The sequence below is a fragment of the Caloenas nicobarica genome, chromosome 2, assembly GCF_036013445.1.
Source record: "Caloenas nicobarica isolate bCalNic1 chromosome 2, bCalNic1.hap1, whole genome shotgun sequence".
NCBI classification, from domain to species: Eukaryota; Metazoa; Chordata; class Aves; order Columbiformes; family Columbidae; genus Caloenas; species Caloenas nicobarica.
The window spans coordinates 211,174-232,848 of NC_088246.1; the positions used below are offsets into that span (position 1 = coordinate 211,174).

Genomic DNA, 21,675 nt, shown 5'->3' on the forward strand with positions numbered 1-21,675 from the left:
TTTCTGTTTAACAGTTAAACCATTGTATTAAATCAAAGGGATTTTCAGAGCTGTCCGATCATCTTTAACTCAGCATGTAACTTCAAAGGCTTAAGTCGTTTGCCAGGTCTCACTCACTATGTAACTACCTTGACTAGTACTAGTTACACAGTAATGCCAAATACACCGATTTCCTTATCAGTTAGCATTTCTGACTTCAGTTGCTTATAGTCTCACGTTAGGTATCCGTAAAGAGCAATTAACATTTTTCTTGTTGGATGTAACACTGAGTCAATTTGTTCAACACTTGATTTTTTTTCTTTCCTCTTCACAGCATTTGCCTTGTTGCATTTTTAGTTTACTGTCCCCAGGCTAGTCCAGCTCGAGCATAACTGTGAAAATTGACCTGTGTGCCTGTAAGATGCAAGTCGTTCCTTTCATCCAGCCTAATCTCACCTTGGAATGCAGAGTTATGATCAGTAAACCAGAATCTTCAGTTATGGACTCAGCAGTTTGCTGGCAGCATTTCCTGCCTTCCCTTTCCCACACACCTGGCTTTTAAATAACAAAATCAGCTTCCAGCTTTCCTCAGTTTTCTCCCAACACAGTAGATGCTTTTAAGAGTTTCAGGTTCTGTGTAGCATTGCATCATTGTTTTATATGCACTGACACAGGCAGTGACTTACCAAACAACGGTCCATTCCACTTTTTTGGTTTACATCTTTGTGTACGTAACAGCCCATCAAATCTCACTATCCTGTTTCCCACAATTCTCTTTCTTCTCTAATGAGGACTCACTAATAATTCCAGCTTGCCCTATGCCATTTCAAAACTTTCTCTGCAGCAGATTGTTTTACATCAGATATCTCCAAGTGCTACATCCCTTGCAATTTCATCACCACAGAGGGAGGTTTCCTGATCATTCATTTACGCATCTTTTTCAGTGTTTATTCTCTCGACCTGGGTGCACCACACCAGACTGCTCGCTTTGTTCACAGAGTTTTCTACAGCACCCCATGTCCATTGCCAGTCCTTACACATGTGTGATCTAGAACAATGATTCTGGGAATTCTCCTTGGGGATTACACGATATTAAAATTTGCATTTACAAACTCTGCATCCTCTCTGGCACCAGGAGTTTGTAGTTCATGCATCAGTCTCTTCTGCCTTCAAGAAGACAACCTCTCCAGCACCCAGGCAAGCGGCAGCAGCAGCTCCTGCACTGTCCTCTCTGCCGTTGTGATCCCGCCTGCACAGTTGCTGTACACAGAGGAGCGGGTGACCAGGGCACAGGTGACACTGCACGGTGCACAGGGTGACACCACACAGTGCGCAGGGGTGACATTGGGGCCCGTGTTTCTGCACAAACCCTCGGCCGCAGTTCAACCTCAGCCACTGCGGTGTCCCAGTCCATGCCGTGGTTCTGCCACTGCTGTGCCTTCGCCTTCATCTAAAAGTGAGGCAAGAAGTTTCATGAAACATCCTTTCTGTCTGACAGTACAAAAGGTGAATAGAGCTGTTCTCTTGTGATCCTGTAATAGCTCTAATGGCCAAACGGAAGGCTCTGCTCCACAGAGGGGTTCTGCGCAGCGTGTGGGTCAGAGGCCCGTTCAATGCTACACCACCTGGGTTCCCTGCATCTAAGGGATGTAAGATTATGTGTTTTATTCTCTTTATAGTGTTAGCTCTAATACATCATATTTTAAACAATACCTTACACAGTTGGAATGTCTTTCCTGCTGGGATCACAGCGGATCAGCACCTCCTCATGCAAAACAGCCACTCATAACTAGAGTGTTTCCCAGCCAGCTTCCCTTTTTCTCACTTTTTGAAGGTTTTCTTAGCAACAAACACACATCCCAGCAAGACACTCAGCAGAGATGTGACTTCTTCCTATGTAAATATAATCAAGACATCTCTTTTAAAATAAACAAATCTGAGATTTCTATCCAATTTGAAGCAATATTCCCAACCTAGAATACTTCTTTTGAAGCCTTTCTAATCTTTCAGCATCTCTTTTGCTCACACCAGACCTCCACCTCATGAGTACAGCAAACAATATCTTTCCTTAAACAGCGCTCGTGCAGCCTTGAACCAGGTGAGTTACACTCACCGTTCATCATGCTGAATCCCCAAGTTAACCTCAGGGCCTGGGCCTGTGATTTCCAGGGTATTGGCCAGGAAGATGCTGGAAAGCTGGAAGCTTTGCAATGAAAACATCAGTGGGGTCCTGATGGACAGGTTAAACATGAGCCAGCAGCATTCCCTGGGAGCACAGGCACAGTCTGGGCTGCAGAAGAGCGTTGAAGCAGGTGAGGGGCAGCGACCATCCCTCTGTGCAGCACCAGGTGACACCCCTGCAGCGCTGGGCTCACGGGAACAGACTGAGCAAATCCAGCTGTGAAAATGGCTCAGTAATCAGTGTCTATCACAACAGGGGACGCTGAGAGCTGGGACAGTTTAGCTGGAGAACAGGCTCAGTGTGACTCTTACCCAGGTATGTCAGTCACAGATGTGTCAGGAAGACAAACAGATGCTTCTCACTGGTGTCCAGTGACATAACAAGAGGCAATGGGTACAAACTGAAATGCAAGAAATTCCACTTAAACATGAGAAAGAATTTTTTAACTGTAAAAATTTTAAAAAAAAAAAGCACATGAAGACAAACACCCAGAAGGGTGCAACAACAGCACCAAGAGCAGCACAGGTGAGCTAACTCTGTTCCAGTACACAGCTGATACTCACTCTCCACACCACTCAGCAGAATTGCATGGCTTAAAGTAAGGTCAACTCTACAGCTTGTTTTACATCCCTTATCCCAGACGCTATGAAGTTTACAAGCAACCACATGAATCTGCCTGGAAAGAAACCTTTATTTAAAAAAAACAACAAACAAACCAACCAGACCCACAAAGCCCACAGAAACAGCCTCTCTCCACAGCCCAGCCTGAGCCTCGGCAGGGCTGGGAAGGTTTTCTCCCCCATGACCTCACGCCCTTCGCCCGTGGCAGCGCTGGGAAGGGGATGGAAAGTGCCAAGTGTTAAGGTGCTGAGAAGCTCCTGATGGTTCTTGTCTCTCAAGTGCTGTTGGCCTGTTCCTGCTCGAAGAGGGCCATGGCTAAATGTGAGCGGGACGCAAGCCCCTCCAGGTTGCTGAGCACGCAGCGGTGGTATAACTCCTCACTAAGCCGGGGGTTGCAGCTCCTCAGTGCATATTTCTGCACTAACCCGGGCTCCACAGCCCTAAACAGGTGCAGACCTGAGTAGTGCAGGAAGACATCAAACACCTCCATGCTCTCCAGCACCTCATCCCGGTCCAGGATATCAGCTGCTAGCTTGGTACGTGCTGTCATGTAGTCCGAGTTATAAAAGCAGGCCTCAGCAAAGGAATGTCTGTCAAAATGGCCGTCCCTCAGGAAGTCGGTGCCGGAGGAAGCCGTCTGCTCCCCGCGGTACACCAGCGCAGGGTTGAACTCCTGGAAATGCACTGGGAAGAAGACCTGCCAGTTGCTGATGGTATTCATACGGCAGCGGTTCAGGAACTCCATGTTGATTTCTGTCCAGACGCTGGCCAAGAAGAACAGCGTATCCACAGGGTGCTTCTTGGAGACTATATCCATGAGTTTCACTTGCGATGGTACCTCCGTTTTAACACTAATCCAGGGGATTTTAACTTCTGCATAGCGTTTCTCCAGCTCTCCTACCATGGCTTTGACTCCAGCAAAAACATCCACCTGACTGACTCGCTGGGCATCATAGGGATGGTAGATGAACAGCAAGGTCAGCAAGGCATTATCGTGTGTGTCCAGAGTGTTCATAGCAAACATATCCAGGAAGTTTCCCACAAAATCCAGGTCCTGCACTGTCAAGGGAAGCACCAGTTGCACCTGTGTGGCCTCTGTCACATATGGCATGGGAATAATTTCAACCTTACTTAGGGGCCGCACCAAGCTCACTCGTTTTGCCAGGACGTGACTGTGTCCCTTTTGGGTCACTGCCTCCAGCAGCAGGTCCAGTGTGTATTCCATGCCCCGTGTGGGGTCAAAACGCCGATAGCCGTTCAACAGCTGCCGCTTGCTGAAGCGCAGCAGAGGCTGGTAGCGACTGTTAAGTTGCTCAAGTGCAGACTCAATGATTTCACTGACATCTGCCTTGCTGGCTCCAGAGAGCTCGCACTTGGGGGAGCCATCAGGGCAGGAGAAGAGGTGCTGCTCAGTGAAGTAGTCCCAGCTGATTACCTCAAAACGCGATTTTGGAAGGAATGGGGCATTAATGCCCACAGGCCATGTCAAGCCTGCCTCACCTGCAGGGGTCAATGCCGTCAGGTTCCTGATCTGCATCTGTGCAAAGAGAGAAGGCACACTGATCCCCAGCACCTTCTCCCACCCTGCCTGCCTCACCACCCAGAACCACATCACAGCAGCAGTTTTGGGTAACAAAGTGCCAGAAGTGCTATTTCTGAGACACAGGACTATATCCTGTGTCTGGCTGACAGTCACCTACAAACAGCAGTAATAACCTTCCTTCACTGTGCTGAAAGAAAAGGAAACCTGCTTGGCCAAGGAGCTTTTGCGGACACCCCTCCCCACATACCTGGAGGTCCTGGATCTCCTGGTAGGTTCTGTCCAGCTGGATCCTGCTGAAGTGCTTGTGCAGCCGGTACATCAGGGTCATGTCAGAAACAGGGTGCACAGCAAGAGCTGCTTGGAACTCCTCCTCTTCCTCCTTCTCTGGCTCAGTATTTTTGGCCAATTCGTAGGTGTGATAATGCTGGCCCTGAAGTGGACAAGAGCCAGAAAGACTGGCATGGAACGCGAGGCCACAGAGCAGCCTTCCCTCACCCCAGACACACCTTTGCCCCTCTTTTTGTGCTGCCTGCAGTACTCAGAGACAAAATATAAGAGTTTCCCCTCCAACCCTACTCCCTGTACTATGCGCCCACTCGCTTCTTGGTAGCAGTGTGCCCTTTATCTGACCTTTAAAAGCCCGTGAATCTGCATCTGCTAGTAGGCTGAAAATTAAATACTGTATGTGCTCTCTCCCCCAACATCTCAGCTTTGATTGTGGCTTCCCCACCATGCTGTCACACAGCCCTTTCTCCCTCTGTAACTCAGGGAGGCTCACAGAACAGCCCCTTTGCTATGCAGCAGGGAACCAGTAAGGCCACGGGTTCAGTCAGGCTCAGCTAACACCAAACTCCGAGAAGGGAGCAGTACCTGGAGCTGGGAGACACAAGTGATGCCAAGGAAATCGATGATGCAACGTCCCAGCCACTCATCCGGCCGCACGCTGAGGATCTCGTTGCGGCAGCTGTCCAGGTGCGGGTGCAGCTTCAGCAGCAGGCTGCGCGAGATCAGGTACCCAAAGCCGCCGTGGCAATAGCGGGCCTGCTCATCTCCCCCGATAAACTCCTCCGCCCGTCCCAGGTACACATCTTGGTTAATGCTCAGGTGTGTCACCAGAGCCTTGACCTGTTCAGCCTGGGCATAGGTGTCATCCTGCATGATGTAGAACCAGTCATAGTCGGAGCCGAAGTGCTGGTGGATGTAGCGCACGGTCTGGTACATGAGCCAGATGGGCCGCTCGTCCCCGTGCGCCACCAGCACCATGCCGTGGGGCACCTTGGCACCACGCAGCCCCGTGAAGTACAGCAGGCGTGGGAAGTGATGGGCCACGGTCTTGTTCACGGCCACCGCCAGCGTGTTCAGGGTGGCCTTGGAGGTCAGCACGGCCACAAACAGCCTCTCGTGGAACCCCAGTTCTGTCTGGATGTAGCGAGTTCTGCCAAGGAAAGACACACCCACATAGCAGACAGCTGGACAACAAAAATCAAAGGATTACAGCAACGGGGGACAAGCCTTTATGTGCTACAGTCTACCAACTGTGAAACAGTTAAGCCTAGAAGCAGAGCTTTAAGAAGATACTCTTCAGTAAGAGTCCCATTTTGCAAAGGAACTTGCTTCCTTCAAGGAAACTACAACCTCACACCATTTGTGTGAGCTAGGAAACAGTGCTAGTGCAAGTAAACAAAAAAACCACAGAGCCAACCACTTGCAAATTACATACAGTATCATTACTTGCTCAAAGTTTTCCTAATGGACTGGTTTAAAAAGTTTTGAGGAATAATTTAATACGTAATTCAACAAGTTTTAAAAGAACAAATACTCTCAGTCTTCCTGGGCATTTTTGTTGCCTTTTGTTTTTAAATTAACATCTTAGACACTTCTCTTGCATGCCTTTAAGGCAGCAAGCTCAGCCATTCCCATGTTGCCGCCTGCTGTTCCTACACAATATTTCAAATAGCACACTCCACCTTGGACCTGTTAATCCCCTGTAAAACTGAGAACCCAAACACACCCGTATGCGGTTTTTGTCCCTGAAGAACAGCCTTTACCTGAGCACTTTTTTGTACGGCTTGTTGGGGTCCCGGTAGTACGGGACGATCCTGGGCCTGAACTCCTCGTGTCCCGGGCCCGGCGCCGCCGCCTCGGGCCGCGCTCTGCCCGGGAGGGCCCCGGGCCGGGCCCCCGCGCACGGCTCCGCGCCGGGCCGGCCCCAGGCGGCGCGCAGGAGGCTGAGGCTGCAGCCCAGGGACAGGCCCAGCACCAGCGGCAGCACGGGCCGCAGCGCGGCCAGCAGCGCGGCCGCCCGCATGGCGGGGCAGCCCGACCGCCGCGCCGGGACGGGCTCACGGGGCTGCTCCGCGGGACATCGCCGGCGCAGGGCCCTCGGGCGGCGGCGGGAGCGCCGGGGCGCTGAGAACGCGGCAGCCCCGGCCCGCGCGGGTCAGCGGGTCCCTCAGCTGCGGGCGGGCCGGCCCGGAGCTCCGAGCCCGGCGGAGGCCGCGGGTCCCGCCCGGCCGCGCTCCCGCCGCTGCCACCTCAGCCGCCGCATCGCGACCCCGGCACTTCCGCTTCCCCTTTTGTCTCTGTGGTGCCCCGGCGGCCGCTCTGCCCGCTAGCGCCAGCGCCTCTATGGTACCGCGAGCCACCGCCCCCCACGCGCTTACGTCTGCCCTCGCGGGGGCGGGGGCGGGGCCTGGGGCCGGCGCAGGACGCGCGGTGCACGCCGGGACGCGCAGTGCCCGGGAGCTGGCGGCGCGCGCTGGCCCAGCCGGCCTCGCGAGCGCGGACTCCGCTTCCCAGAGCCGCGCGGCCGCCCGGCGCGGGTGACGCTGCGCGCTGCGATTGGCCGCTGCGCCGGGGGGGCGGGGCGTGCGCACGCGGTAGCAGCTGTCCCGTTGCGACAGAAGGAAAGCGCGGCGCGGCCGGTGCGGGCGGAGCGGCCGGTGCGGGCGGCGCGGCCGGGCCCGGCGGGCGGGGGGACGAGGGGCGGCCGGGCGGGGCCGGGCAGCGCGGCGCGGGCAGCCCGGCGGCCGGGCGGGCAGCCCAGGGCCGGGCCCGGGCCCGGGCCCGGCGGCGCCGCGTGCTCTGGGCCGGGCGGTTCGCGGGGCCGCCGGGGCGGGGGCGGGGCGACCCGTTGCGGGCCGGATCGGCGCGGCCTAACGGCGCCTGTCGCTCCTCCGCCGCAGCCCCAGCGCCGCGCCATGCCCTCAGACCTGGCTAAGAAGAAGGCGGCCAAGAAGAAGGAGGCGGCCAAGGCCCGGCAGCGCCCGCGCCGGGCCCCGGAGGAGAACGGCGATGCCGGACCGGAGCCGCAGGAACCCCGGCCCCCGGAGGCCAACGGAACAGCCCTGCCAGGTGAGAGCGGCCCCGCCGAAATGCCGGTCCCGCCGCGCCAGCGGGTGCCTGGCCGGTGTCCGTGCCCCTGCAGAGCGCCGCGGGGTCAGCCCGGCAGCCCCGTGAACGTCCCGCGGGCTGGACCCGCTCGGTTACGCCTGCGACTCGGTGAACTGGGACGGCTGTTCCCCGTCAGCTGGAACACCTCGTGGGCACGGCCTGGCTCTGGGCTGGACCAGCTGCAGTGTTTGCCATCGCGGCCGCTCTCCGTAGAGCTGGCGGGGCACCCGGAGCGGTGTGTGTGGCTCTCCATAAACTGCGGGTGAAGGTTTCCCCACTTGGGACTTGCAGGGTGAAAACAGAGGATGCTGATGGTGTCTTTTCCCTCTCAAAGATACTGTCCCGATCTTCTGGCACTTCATACCCAGACCTGTTTGGTTTTTTGTTTTGTTTTGTATGTGTTGGTTTGGTTTTTGGTTTAGTTGTTTTGTTGTGTGTGGTTTTGGGTTTTTTTCCTGCTGCTGCAGAAGTCACTACAATGTCTGAATTCTTACTGTTGTTACTCCCTGTTCATGTGTTTCTCTGGGACATACCTTGTTTGCAAAAACTAAGAGCCTGCCTATCTTAATGACAGAGACTTTTTCAGCAAAGAGCTGTTGACCTCCCTAAAGGAAACAGGCAGGCTAAAGCTCACAGAGAAAGGGTTGATTTTTGGTCCTTATTTCAGCCCGCCTGGCAACCCGCAGGCTGTTGGGCACACAAGTTTTTTTCCAGACTCGGCCCGCAGTGCATTGTGTTAAGAGGCACTCGGTGTGTGACACAGACCCGGGACCCCGCTCGTCCCCAGCCGAGCTCGGGAGCGCTGGTGCTGGCGGCTGGGTTGCCGGGCTCGAACCCCGGGCCGGGCTCGAACCCCGGGCCGGGCCGCGGCGGTGCCCAGCGCGGATCCCGCGGGCGGCCCGGGCTCCGCTGCGGCGGGCGGCCCCGCGCTCCGGGCGGGCCAATCGCCGTCCCCTCCCGTGGGTCATTTGCATACCGCCTTGCTATTGGTGGGGCCGGGGGAGCCGCGGCGGGGCCGGGGCGCTCGGCGTTCCCGCGCGCTCTCCGCTGGGACCGGCCGTGCTGGGCCCTAGCGCCGGCCCGCGGCGACGCGGCTGGAGCGGGCACCGGGACCCCAGGCCGTGAGGGGCAGAGGCGGCGGCAGCGGGTCCAGAGGAGGCTGGCAGGCCGGTGCACACATCAGAGGGCAGGTGATGTGGGTCAGGACCTGCGTATTTCTGTTGACAGTTCCCTGAGAAATCATTGCATGTCCAGGATAAAACTGCCTTGCCACTCTTCACTGATCTGGCTGCTCGTTTGTGTAACTGGTCTGGGCTGCCCGTGCTTTTGAAGGGGCCTCTGTCAGTGCAGGTGATCCTTTTTGCTCCTTCTTGGCGAGGACACATTGCCTTGGTGGCACTAGTGACTCTGCCAGGAGTGCTGGGGGTGACAGGTGGGGTGACATCCCTCGCTGGCCTGAACACGGCCAGTCTGAGCACCCGGGCTGTGCTCCGAGCTGCTGGAGCGTTGGTGGGATGCTCAGTGCCCTCTTCTTCCAATGGCAGTGTCTCACCAAGAAGGGAAAGTCAGGCTGTAACTCGGGGCTGCAACAGCAGATCAGTGTGACAGCAAAGATTCACTTGTACTGTAGGAGGAAAGGAAGAGGGGGGCATGCATGTGAACGTATTAGCTTCTCAGAAAACTGGTAGTGTCTATTCCAATGCTGCTTCTTTCCTCCTCTCAGCTTTCCCTTCATTTATTTTCTAGCCAAGTTCTCCTTTGGCCAACCCTTTCCTTAAGCTTGCAAGCAATACTTTATAAGTTCTCTTCCCACCCCAGTTCTTCCTGCAGTGAGGGTTAGTCCCGTCATGCTGGGATAACACAGTAGCTGTTCTGGCTGCTCACTTACAGTAGCTGTTCTGGCTGCTCACTTAGTTCTAGTGGTCAGATTTTATTTAGACAGCAGGTGGAAGTTCCTGTTAGAGCATGTATATCCATCTGCTAAGCTGAAAAGCTGAGCGTCATTGCGTCTGGGTTTCCTCAACATTTCTGTAGGAATGGGGACATGGGAGTTGTTCTTGTGGTCCTGGGCCTATTGGTACAGGGGCTTGTGGCTTCCTTGTGTTTGTAAATCAGTAACGCTTCTGGTCTGTTTCTGCATACAGAGGTGGATGCTCTTACAAAGGAGCTGGAGGACTTTGAGTTAAAGAAAGCTGCTGCCCGAGCTGTGACAGGAGTGCTGGCCTCCCATCCCAACAGTACCGACGTGCACATCATTAACCTCTCGCTGACCTTCCACGGCCAGGAGCTGCTGAGTGACACCAAACTGGAGCTGAACTCCGGGCGGCGTTACGGCCTCATTGGGCTCAACGGGATCGGTAAGTGGGGGTGACAAGGGTGTCTGGAGCTCGGTGATTCGGTGCTGCTGAGGAGCTGGGCAGACGTGGGTGGTAAATGCTGCAAACCAGACAGAGGCTGTTAGACAGACGTGGCAGTTCCTGTTCTCCCATCTCCTCACCGAGGAAGAGGAATTGCTAAGGTTGCTGCCAGAAAGCATTCTGGCTTTGGACTGTGCATTTGAACTTGTTTCTGTGGCGAGCTGGGCAAGATGTCTGGGATCTGTATCTGTCTGATTCCTGTTTGCAGGATTTGTTTAGCAGCGTCAATAAACCCAGTGCTGGTGCTATTGGTCAAAGAACTTGCACAGTATGGAGGAGTAGGGAGTGTGTGGTTTGTCCTGAATGGGCAAACAACTGTACAGTCCCTGGAGAATGTGATGCTCCACATGGAGAAATGCAGAATGTGGGTGTAATTGAAGAAGAGTGAGTAAGAGCAACCAGCTAGTTTAACTTTCAGAAAAACACTCAGGTTCTCTAGTGATGGGTGCATTACTTTCCTTTATGTTAGAAGTCTTTAGAGCCTGGGGTCCTGGTAACAGAGGTCAGACCTGGTTAGACAGCAAGAAGAAAACAGCAAAGTTCTCTGAATCTGGGTAAGGTCTGAACTGCAGTGGTTTCCAAAGAGCTTCTTCGTGTCTTGGTCCTGTCCTTAGTGTGGTGAGCCGGAGCTGGGAGGGCAGCCTGGCACGCTGGGGCCATGCACTCTGCTGTGTCTCCAGTTCTTCTGGCCTCTTGGGCAGAAATTCCCAAGGATTTTCTGGGATTGGAAAGGGAGGGAACCAAGGGGATCTGACTGCATCTCATTTGTTTCTTTGTGATGTTGTATGTCACTGAATCCAATCGTTAATTGTGGAGTGTCTGTCTGCACACAGGGAAATCCATGCTTCTGTCAGCTATTGGGAAACGAGAAGTGCCCATCCCAGAGCATATCGACATCTATCACCTGACCCGAGAGATGCCTCCTAGTGACAAGACCCCTCTCCAGTGTGTGATGGAGGTGGATACAGAGAGGGCCATGTTAGAACGAGAGGCAGAACGTCTGGCTCATGAAGATGGTAAAGCTTGGAGTCCCTGTGCACAAGGGACATTTCCTCCATTTCTCTTCCCACTGAAGAAAAGGTCTTATTTGGGTTCCTTGGCAGAGTTATTATATATTATGGTACCTCTTTCCCCCAGCCCTGTACTAGTTGAAAAGTCCTGTGGGATTACACTTATTTGGATGAAATTATTCTGTGCAGCTTCGGAAGAAGTGTCTCAGGCTTGGGAATGGAGGGGGCTGAGTGGTGGTAAAGCAGATGGACTGTGAGCTTTCCCAGCTGTACAGATGTGCAGCCGAGAGCCTTTTATTGGTACAAGTGCTGACAGGCAGGCTCTCTTTCAGCGGAGTGTGAGAAACTCTTGGAGTTATATGAACGCCTGGAGGAGCTGGACGCTGACAAGGCAGAAGCACGGGCCTCACGTATCCTTCACGGCTTGGGTTTCACGCCAGCCATGCAGAGGAAGAAGCTGAAGGACTTCAGTGGTGGCTGGCGCATGAGGGTGGCCCTGGCTAGGTGAGTGGTGTGCTGTCTGCTCCTCGCTCTGCAGAGCCACGCTCAGCCTGAGAACTTGGAGCAGAGCTGAGGGGCTTTGCGTTTACCCTGTGCTGTCGTCTCCCCTCTCCTTTCAGAGCGCTCTTCATTCGGCCGTTCATGCTGCTGCTAGATGAGCCCACAAACCACCTGGACTTGGATGCCTGTGTGTGGCTGGAGGAAGAGCTGAAAACGTAAGCATGAAGGAGTTTGCTGCTTCTATGGGTTGTGCTTTTCTGCAGGGACATCTTGTCAGCACGTGAGAAAGTGCTACAGGAATAGCTGTCTGTAGTTTGTGTGGCTACATAACTATCGCAGTACCAGTGACACCTTATGCTTCTGCTGCGTGTCTACAGAAGGGTTCTTGATGCAAGGGTGATGAATTCAAGACAAGCACCCATCTATCCCTCACTGAAGAAATGAGAAACTGTGGTTAAAGCTGCTTCCTGAAAGCCAGGAGCAGCCCTGGCAGTCTGGGTGCTGGCACTGGGCGCTTTGCCAGTCGTGTGAACATTCCAGACCTGGCTTCCAGCTGCTCTTCCTGGATTTTGGTCCTCTGTTTTCACAGAACTAGTGTCTCAGGGTGTCGGTTTTGTCTGATGGGTGTTTTTCATAAACAAAGGCAAAATGTTAAGGCTTAAGGCAAAAAAGCTTAGGAGTATTAATGAAGCTTAAATTATCTGGGTTGTGCATTAAAAGGGCTGTATTATGAGAAGGCCTTTTCATTTGCAGAGATTTTTCTATCAGCTTTGTCAGTTGAACCTTTTGCATGCTTGCTTTAGAAGTCAGATGTTTTGGGAAAGTAATTTGAATCTCTCTTTGGGAGGGTTTAACCAGTCATTTTACAGGTTTGGAGTGGAGCCAGGCATAGTACCTGACAGGTGGTGGTCTGTGCCGAGGTGAAAGTGAGCAGCAAAGGTTGAAACTTCTCAGAAGTGTGATGCCAGTGGAGTCAGTTTTATCAACAGCACTAGTCTTCTCCCACAAGGGCAGCCAGCTCTTGGCTTTGTGAAGACAAGTGAAGACTGTCTTATGGTGAAGAGTATCTTAACACAATGAAACGTTTGCAGTATCTGTTTACTGCAGCTGGTTGGAGCTGCTTTAATCTGAATTTCCCTAAGCATCTCCAAGGCTGTTATCTTTTTGTTCGTAATCTGATTGCAGGCAAGAGAGATCTGGTGCATGTAAATCCTTTGGCACCATCAGGGCCAAGGAGCAAGAATTCTTTTCCTAGCTTAGTCTCTGATAACTTATGTGGTGCCACAGGTTCAAGCGGATCCTTGTGCTCATATCACACTCCCAGGACTTCTTGAATGGTGTCTGCACCAACATAATTCACATGCACAACCGCAAACTGAAATACTACACGGTGAGTAAATGGTGCCCTGCACAATAGACTAAAAAACAGAGGAGCTGTTCTCTGCAGCATGTCTCATGTTCTATGGTCTCTTTCTAGGGAAATTATGATCAGTACGTAAAGACTCGCTTGGAACTAGAAGAAAATCAAATGAAGCGATTCCACTGGGAGCAAGACCAGATTGCCCATATGAAGGTATCTGCCTAGCTGCATGAACATCTTCCTGCCCGTGCAGGTGGGCATCCCTGCACCTCCTCTGCCTTGTTAGCGTGGCTTTTGGCTAGCTCTGTGTTTTGTTGCAGAATTACATTGCACGATTTGGTCATGGTAGTGCGAAGCTGGCCAGGCAAGCTCAGAGCAAGGAGAAGACCCTTCAAAAAATGATGGCTTCTGGCTTGACAGAGAGAGTTGTGAATGACAAGGTAGGATCAGACATGGGATTGCATCTAGAGATCAATATTGGAAACATGGGCTAGATAAGTAGAATGATCTTTAGCTGGCAGCAGGAATGGCTGATGCAGTTTGGACCAAGAATGGGATACCCTTCCTGATGGCAAGGGTGACTGTACACACAGAATCACAGAGTGTTAGGGATTGGAAGGGACCTCGAAAGATCATCTAGTCCAATCCCCCTGCTGGAGCAGGAACACCCAGGTGAGGTTACACAGGAAGGCATCCAGGCGGGTTTTGAATGTCTCCAAAGAAGGAGAATCCACAACCTCCCTGGGCAGCCTGTTCCAGTGTTCCGTCACCCTCACTGAGAAGAAGTTTCTTCTCAAATTTAAGTGGAACCTCTTGTGTTCCAGCTTGAACCCATTACCCCTTGTCTTACTGTTGGTTGTCACCAAGAAGAGCCTGGCTCCATCCTCCTGACACCCACCCTTTATATATTTATAAACATTGATGAGGTCACCCCTCAGTCTCCTCTTCTCCAAGCTAAAGAGCCCCAGCTCCCTCAGCCTTTCCTCGTAAGGGAGATGCTCCACTCCCTTAATCATCTTTGTGGCCCTGCACTGGACTCTCTCCAGCAGTTCCCTGTCCTTCTTGAACTGAGGGGCCACTGAGGATAGTGTATTGCTGAGGAGTGGCAAGAGGAGGAGTAATTCTCTAGAGGAGAGAAGGGGATTTGTCATATGAATAAGGCTATTTTGCAGACACAGAAATCAGAAATGGATGTCTGAGGGTTGGAGAAGATGGGGGAGGATGCTCAGAGCAACTCCTCCTTGTTTGAAGAGTATAAGCCCACATTTGCTTCAAGGGGAAAGAAACAGGACTCATTAGCCAGTAGATGAACCTGCAAACATCTAATCAGAATAAATCTGTGAGTTGCTAGCATGGTTTATAAAAGTTGCAGTCTGGTGCCTTGGTCTACAGATGATGTCTGTAGTGGGCCGTGACTATACCAGAATAACGGGCTGTCTTGTGATCGAGGGTATCTAACCAGCGGATATTCTCTGTTAACAGACTTTGTCGTTCTATTTCCCGCCCTGTGGGAAAATCCCCCCTCCTGTCATCATGGTGCAGAATGTCAGCTTCAAATACACCAAGGACGGGGTGAGTGTGGGGAGTGTGCTGAGTTGTGTGGAGGTTACTGGTATCCCTGCTGTGTTCATGAGCATAAGGTGTTTGGCTAAGCTGTCTGATGAGGCTGCAGCGTGTGACTAGTGTATCAAACTTCTTGGCAGTGTTAGTGCTGAGTCTGCTGAGGACACAGCATTGCGGGTGCAGCATGAAGGTTCTGCATAGTAGTGGAAAGGCATAATATGCGTTGTGATTTTTGTGGTTTGCAGCCATGGATCTATAACAACCTGGAGTTTGGGATCGACCTGGATACCCGTGTAGCTCTTGTTGGACCCAATGGAGCTGGAAAGTCAACACTGCTGAAGCTGCTCACAGGAGAGGTAGGCTCCCTGCGTTGTCTGCCCTGCTCTGCACCTTTATTCATGGGGCAGTCTTCAACGAAGCTGCACTTACTTGCCTGAGCACCCCAATCAGACCTTGGAAATCCTAATGTCTTGCTGCAGGATAGGCCTTTTTCTCTCATATTGTCTGTTCAGGCTGCCTCCTCTGTGCCAGAGCAGAGATGGCTGGATTCTGTATTTCTGGCACACAGCAAAAGGAGGGATTTCCTGCTGAAACGCTTTTATGTTCCCTTTCTAGCTGCTGCCCACAGATGGGATGATTCGCAAGCACTCACATGTGAAGATCGGTAGATACCACCAGGTACTTTCTACAGCAGCCACTGGGGAGATGAAATGCTGAGGAAAAAGGCTGTCAGGAGTGAGGAATCTTGCCCCTCTAGTTCTGCTTCTAAGGCCTCTCCCACTGCTGCCCTCTATGCCTGAGGATGGGGGAAGGAGCTGTTCCGATGGCTGAACGGGCTCTAGCAAACGTTCTCACCCTGAGAAGAGGCGTGCTGTGGTGCTTTCTGTTCAGCCTTTCACCCTCCATGGCGAGACGCTTGCCCTGTGCTCGCTGGTGGACAAGGCTGCTGTTCTGGAGCAGCACTCCTGCTCCTCAGTGGAGGTTCCTTCTGTAACAGTTCAGCACAGCGGCTGTATCGAGGGGTTATTGGCTCTGGCGTTTGCTGCTCCGCTAGTACCAGAGGGTGTGAGGCGGGAAGCACTTTTGGCCGTGCAGTGGGTGGCCTGCACAGCCTGAAGGTGACTTTCCTTCTCTGTCAGCACTTGCAAGAGCAGTTGGACTTAGACCTCTCACCCTTGGAGTACATGATGAAATGCTACCCGGAGATCAAGGAGAAGGAGGAGATGAGAAAAATCATTGGCAGATACGGTCTGACAGGGAAGCAGCAGGTGAGTGTGAGCCGTTGAGTTTGCTCTTTGCTCATTAGGGAACTAGAGCTGCTGCTTTTTCTGTTGCTCTACTGACGTCTGACAGTGTGATGCAGTCTGCATCATGGTGCACCACAGCATCAAAATGCCTTTTCCGTCTCTGCCTTTGAATTTGGAGAAAAAAAACCTGATGGCTCATAGGAACTTTCTTTGCACTGCAGCAATATATATGGCTTGGAATGGGTGACCAGACAAGTTGTGTCATAGTGCTAGACTTAAGGGTATTTTAATTGTAAGTTGAACTAGTTTGCTTATCCCTTATTTCTGAGACGAATACCAGGCAGAAATGCTAAACACATTCTTAACTGGGAGTGGCAACCACTTGGTTCAAAGAAGAGGGTAGGATATATTCATCAGTGACTTGGATGAGGGAATAGAGTGACTATCAGCAAGTTTGCTGATGACACCAAGCTGGGAGGAGTGGCTGACACGCCAGAGGCTGTGCTGCCATCCAGAGACCTGGACAGGCGGGAGAGTTGGGCAGGGAAAAATTTAATGAAATATAACAAGGGAAAGTGCAGAGTCTTGCATCTGGGCAGGAACAACCCCAGGTTCCACTATAGGTTGGGGAATGACCTGTTAGAGAGCAGTGTAGGGGAAAGGGACCTGGGGGTCCTGGGGACAGCGGGGTGACCATGAGCCAGCACTGGGCCCTTGTGGCCAGGAAGGGCAATGGGACCTGGCGGGGGATTAGAAGGGGGTGGTCAGTAGGTCAGAGAGGTTCTCCTGCCCCTCTGCTCTGCCCTGGTGAGACCTCATCTGGAATATTGTGTCCAGTTCTGGGCCCCTCAGTTCCAGCAGGACAGGGAACTGCTGGAGAGAGTCCAGCGCAGCCACGAAGATGCTGCAGGGAGTGGAGCATCTCCCGTGTGAGGAAAGGCTGAGGAGCTGGGGCTCTGAGCTGGAGAAGAGGAGACTGAGGGGTGACTCATTCATGGGGATCAATATGGAAAGGGGCAGTGTCAGGAGGATGGAGCCAGGCTCTTCTGGGTGACAACCAATGGTAGGACAAGGGGCAATGGGTTCAAACTGGAACACAAGAGGTTCCACTTAAATTTGAGAAGAAACTTGTTCCCGGTGAGGGTGCCAGAGCCTGGCCCAGGCTGCCCAGGGAGGTTGTGGAGTCTCCTTCTCTGCAGACATTCCAACCCGCCTGGACACCTTCTGTGTAACCTCATCTGGGTGTTCCTGCTCCGGCGGGGGATTGGACTGGATGAGCTTGCGAGGTCCCTTCCAACCCCTGACATTCTGGGATTCTGTGATCACCAGTGATGCTATAAATCTAAACTTGGCATGCTCCTGTATGTCAAATGTCCCAGGTGTGACAGGAGTTGTCCTCATCACTGTAGTTCAACATTGATTTTTACACTGTTCTTCCCCATTTGTCATGCCAGAAGTTGAGAGTAGTTTTATGGCTGTGTCAGGATGCAATGAGCAGTGATCAGACCACAATTAACTGTCCTTTGGAACCTTTAGCAAGCTAAGTCTTGCTATGGACACTCCTTCAGAAGCCCCGCGGATTCTGTGGTTCCGCTGGTTAGAGAAGCTTTGTCTGGGTATGACTGACCGAACTTTTGTCCTCTTGTGTCATGTAGCTGCTGGAAACACAGTGTGGGATGTGATATTCTGTGGTGAGGGTGGCTGTCTGTCCCTGCAGAGCTGCATATGTCTGTGTTTGCCAGGTGAGCCCCATCAGGAACCTCTCGGACGGGCAGAAGTGCCGCGTGTGCTTCGCATGGCTGGCCTGGCAGAACCCTCACATGCTCTTCCTGGACGAGCCCACCAACCACCTGGACATAGAAACCATCGATGCTCTGGCAGATGCTATTAATGAATTTGAAGGAGGAATGATGCTCGTCAGCCATGACTTCAGACTCATCCAACAGGTAAGAAAAGAAGTGAATTTCGTCAGAGCAGCTTTCTGACAGTTTAATCAAAACAAGGTGTTTTCAACTGGCTGGCTCTGACTCATCCCAAAAAGATGTGTGAGTGAAAAAAGTCACTGGACATGATTCCCTTGCCACATTAATGTGAAACAATTACTGAGCTAGCCAAAACCCTAGAAATGAAGAATAGTCAAATAGAAATCATGACGCACTGTGGAGGTCTTAACTAGATTTTTAAAAAATGATACTGGAGTAGTTCTAGCACAGTTTTTTAATCACTCAGTCTGCACAGGTGGAGGAAATTGCACCATGTACACAAAAATGTCAAGTGCTGATTTATCAGCTATAGCTTTGTAAGTTCAGGTATAATTCTGTTTTTCAGTGTGTTATATCCAAGTAGTTCATTTCAAGAACTACTTTTTTTTAATTCCCAGTTTAGCAGGAAAGTCTCTCCTTCTTAGTCTATGAACAAAAAAGGAAATGTTGATGGGTCAAGAATTTTTAGTTCTAAAATTTTGTATAAATAATGCAGAAAACGTCAGGTAAGATATTTCACTGCAAATATTTTTCTTTGATGGTTGACATGTGAAAGTTATTAAACTCTCTTCTTACCACACTTTAGAGAGTAGAATCACAGAATCATTTTGGTTGGAAGAGACCTTCAAGATCATAGAATCTGACTGTAACCTAACTCTAGCACTAAACCATGTCCCTGAGAACCTCATCTCTGGTCTGTCCAACCCCTCCAGGGATGGTGACTCCACCGCTGCCCTGGGCAGCCTGTTCCAATGCCCCACAGCCCTTTGGGGAAGAAATTGTTCCCCAGATCCAACCTCAACCTCCCCTGGCGCAACTTGAGGCCGTTTCTTTGTGTCCCTGTCTCCCCTCAGCTCCTGTTCTCCAGCTGAACCCCCAGCTCCCTCAGCCGCTCCCATCACACTTGTGCTCCAGCCCCTCACCAGCTCCGTTCTCTCACCTCGCTCCAGCACCTCAGGGGCTTCCTTGGCGTGAGGGGCCCAGAACTGCCCCCAGGGTTCGTGGTTTGGCCTCCCCAGAGCCCAGCACAGGGACGGTCACTTCTCTAGTCCTGCTGGCCACGCCGGTGCTGGTCCCAGCCAGGATCCTGTGTCCTCTTGGCCCCCTGGGCACACGCTGGCTCATGTTCAGCCGCTGTCACCAACACCCCCAGGTTCTTTTCCAGCCGCTCTTCCCCGGCCTGCAGCGTTCATGGGGTTGTTGTGACCCAAGTGCAGGACCCGGCACTTGGCCTTGGTGACCCTCAGACAGTCGGGCTGAGCCCATCGATCCGGCCGGGCCAGATCCCGCTGTAGAGCCTCCTGCCCTCCAGCAGATCAACATTCCCACCCTGCTGGGTGTTGTCTGCCAACTTACTGAGGGTACACTCGATCCCCTCGTTCTGATCATTGATAGATTTTGGTTAATTTTTTAATTTTGGTAAAATGATAAAATGCACTGTAAACCTCTCCTTCTCCTTGTGTACTTGCTTTCAGGTTGCACAGGAGATCTGGGTCTGTGAGAAGCAAACAATCACGAAGTGGCAAGGTGACATCCTCGCCTACAAGGAGCATCTCAAGTCCAAGCTGGTGGATGAGGACCCGCAGCTCACCAAAAAGACCCACAACGTGTGAGCGTGGGAGCCGTGGGCCGGGCGCTCTGCAGACTGACAGTGGCCGACACGACGCACCCGTGTGCCGGCCGGAGCGGGACTCTGCTGCTACCCCCGTGGCTGTGTTCTAGGATTGCTGCAATGCTGCTTCCCCGTGACTTGCCTTGCACCTCTGTCTCTGGACAGATCTCTCCTGATCTGCCTACGTTTGGGCAACCGTTTCCATACTTAGATGATGTCCCATCTGAGCCAGGCCTTGGAATCTGATGGTCTGGGGTCACGGCAGTGGCGGTGAGGGTGTCTGAGCTGCAGTGACACAGAAATGGAGACCCCAGCCCAGCTTCTCCCACCTCTTCCTTCCCAATTTCTGCTTCAGTTTAGATACTTCACTTCAAACTCCTCTGGCCTTGGTTTGTTTTTAACTATTATTTAACAGTGTAATTAACAGATCTGCCTGAGAATCCATCAGTCAATAAAGAGGGAAGAACAGTCTGGTCTTGTTTGTGAGCTGTAGTAGTTATTGGGGCACGCTGGGGCAGATCAGCTTGTGTGGAGCTTTGAGTGAGGACACAGAACCCTTCTCCTGGAGAGAAGGTTTGGTTCTTCAGAACCACCAATGCTGTGACCAGCACTTGTGGGAAACGTGGTGAGTTCTGAGCTCTGGAGGCACAGAGCGGTGAGGAGGATCCTCACCCCGGAAACCTCCGGTAATCCAGAGCCAACAGAAGGGGGAGCAAGACACTCGTGCTTTTGTTGTGGACAGATACAAAAAAATACCAGTGTGTGTTCTCTACCACAGAATGGCTTAGCTGTGTGCTTTTTCATTCATCTTGAATTTTATGGGTCTAATAATGAGACTCTAATTTAGGATTTTTGGACTATGAATTAGTTACTTGTTCCTTGCAGGTTTAACTAAACAAGACTAATCAACTAAATATAGTTAAACTTTTTTTCTTGACAAATTGGTTGGTGTTTGAGCATCACCCTGTGCCACAGAAGCTTGAATGAAATACATTTTTCATGTATTTTTTTAACAATTAAAACGTACTAAAGAAAAAGGTATCAATCAAACCAAATAGCTTCTTATGATCATGAGTTATCATTTTAATTACTTCTGACACAAGAGAATGGCTGCACTGGTAAGGTGAAAGGTTTGTGTAGCCCAATAACCTGTTCCAACAGTACAGGTTGACAAGCAAACTGAAGAACATGACAAATATGTAGTAGTTTTACTCTCCTGGAGTACTTTCTCAGGTGCCGATTGTCTGTGGCTCTGACTTTTTGAGTAGAGTATTTCCTTGTTTTGTTTTTTTCCAAAGGGACCATCTAAGTTGTATCTGCTGCTACAGAAGCACTATGTGTCTTCCACAGGACAAATGTCACGATCAGAGCTGCTTCCAGCAACAGTGCAAAACATTCACATTTTTCAGTGGTTAATGATCTGAGAGGAAAAGAGGAAAAAAAAAAAAACTTTCTGAGAAAATAATGCAGATAAGTAAATAAATAAATGCTGTCCAAGTTAGTTCTGCAGAAAAGTCTCGATTGCACTGAAAAGTCACTTAAATGAATATCTCATGATATAGCACTTAGAAGTTAACAGACAGACAGTGACGGAGTAAAAGGAACCCACAGATAATTCCTCTAAAGGCTGGTTGGTGTCACAGAAGTTAAACAAGAGTAGATGAATGCACGTCTGCTCGTTCTGCTCTCTAGGCTGTAAAAAGCTGTTGGTGAGTTGGGAAGGGCTGCAAAACTGCAATGAGAATGGTGTGGTCAGGAAGTCCTGCCTGGGGCTGGAGCTGGTCACAGAATCCCAGAATGTCAGGGGTTGGAAGGGACCTCGAGAGCTCATCCAGCCCAATCCCCCGCCGGAGCAGGAACACCCAGATGAGGTTACACAGAAGGTGTCCAGGCGGGTTGGAATGTCTGCAGAGAAGGAGACTCCACAACCTCCCTGGGCAGCCTGGGCCAGGCTCTGGCACCCTCACCGGGAACAAGTTTCTTCTCAAATTTAAGTGGAACCTCTTGTGTTCCAGTTTGAACCCATTGCCCCTTGTCCTACCATTGGTTGTCACCCAGAAGAGCCTGGCTCCATCCTCCTGACACTGCCCCTTTCCATATTGATCCCCATGAATGAGTCACCCCTCAGTCTCCTCTTCTCCAGCTCAGAGCCCCAGCTCCTCAGCCTTTCCTCACACGGGAGATGCTCCACTCCCTGCAGCATCTTCGTGGCTGCGCTGGACTCTCTCCAGCAGTTCCCTGTCCTGCTGGAACTGAGGGGCCCAG

At 51.9% G+C, this 21,675-nt stretch overlaps 2 protein-coding genes across 3 annotated transcripts; one reads left to right on the forward strand and one right to left on the reverse strand.

The window, feature by feature from the left end:
* Window positions 1-2,843: 2,843 nt before the first annotated feature.
* Window positions 2,844-6,888, reverse strand: CHPF2 (chondroitin polymerizing factor 2). The gene is made up of 4 exons (XM_065628373.1): window positions 6,374-6,888; window positions 5,196-5,760; window positions 4,573-4,755; window positions 2,844-4,319 (listed from the first exon to the last, which is right to left on the reverse strand). The coding sequence occupies exons 1-4, from the start codon at window positions 6,631-6,633 to the stop codon at window positions 3,057-3,059; spliced, it is 2,271 nt and encodes a 756-aa protein (XP_065484445.1). The 5' UTR covers window positions 6,634-6,888; the 3' UTR covers window positions 2,844-3,056.
* A 302-nt stretch (window positions 6,889-7,190) lies between these two features.
* On the forward strand, window positions 7,191-19,884 carry ABCF2 (ATP binding cassette subfamily F member 2). 2 transcript variants are annotated; one of them, XM_065630077.1, is made up of 15 exons: window positions 7,191-7,249; window positions 7,511-7,679; window positions 9,863-10,075; window positions 10,969-11,151; window positions 11,478-11,649; window positions 11,766-11,861; window positions 12,934-13,036; window positions 13,124-13,219; window positions 13,327-13,446; window positions 14,489-14,578; window positions 14,815-14,925; window positions 15,185-15,247; window positions 15,709-15,837; window positions 17,559-17,762; window positions 19,274-19,884. In XM_065630077.1, the coding sequence occupies exons 2-15, from the start codon at window positions 7,526-7,528 to the stop codon at window positions 19,409-19,411; spliced, it is 1,872 nt and encodes a 623-aa protein (XP_065486149.1). In that variant the 5' UTR covers window positions 7,191-7,249; window positions 7,511-7,525; the 3' UTR covers window positions 19,412-19,884. The 2 variants fall into 2 exon arrangements, with proteins under 2 accessions (XP_065486149.1, XP_065486148.1); XM_065630076.1 differs by having other exon boundaries at window positions 7,195-7,267.
* The last annotated feature ends 1,791 nt before the right edge of the window (window positions 19,885-21,675 follow it).

Bases quoted from the DNA above. Each gene is read 5' to 3' on its own strand.
- CHPF2 (XM_065628373.1), bottom strand. From the start codon at position 6,633: ATGCGGGCGGCCGCGCTGCTGGCCGCGCTGCGGCCCGTGCTGCCGCTG. The intron at 4,756-5,195 runs GTACTGCTCCCT...TGTCCACTTCAG, and splicing joins CTTGTGTCTCCCAGCTCCAG to GGCCAGCATTATCACACCTA. The intron at 4,320-4,572 runs GTATGTGGGGAG...CTCTTTGCACAG, and splicing joins AGGAGATCCAGGACCTCCAG to ATGCAGATCAGGAACCTGAC.
- ABCF2 (XM_065630077.1), top strand. From the start codon at position 7,526: ATGCCCTCAGACCTGGCTAAGAAGAAGGCGGCCAAGAAGAAGGAGGCG. The intron at 13,220-13,326 runs GTATCTGCCTAG...GTTTTGTTGCAG, and splicing joins ACCAGATTGCCCATATGAAG to AATTACATTGCACGATTTGG. The intron at 14,926-15,184 runs GTAGGCTCCCTG...TTCCCTTTCTAG, and splicing joins TGAAGCTGCTCACAGGAGAG to CTGCTGCCCACAGATGGGAT.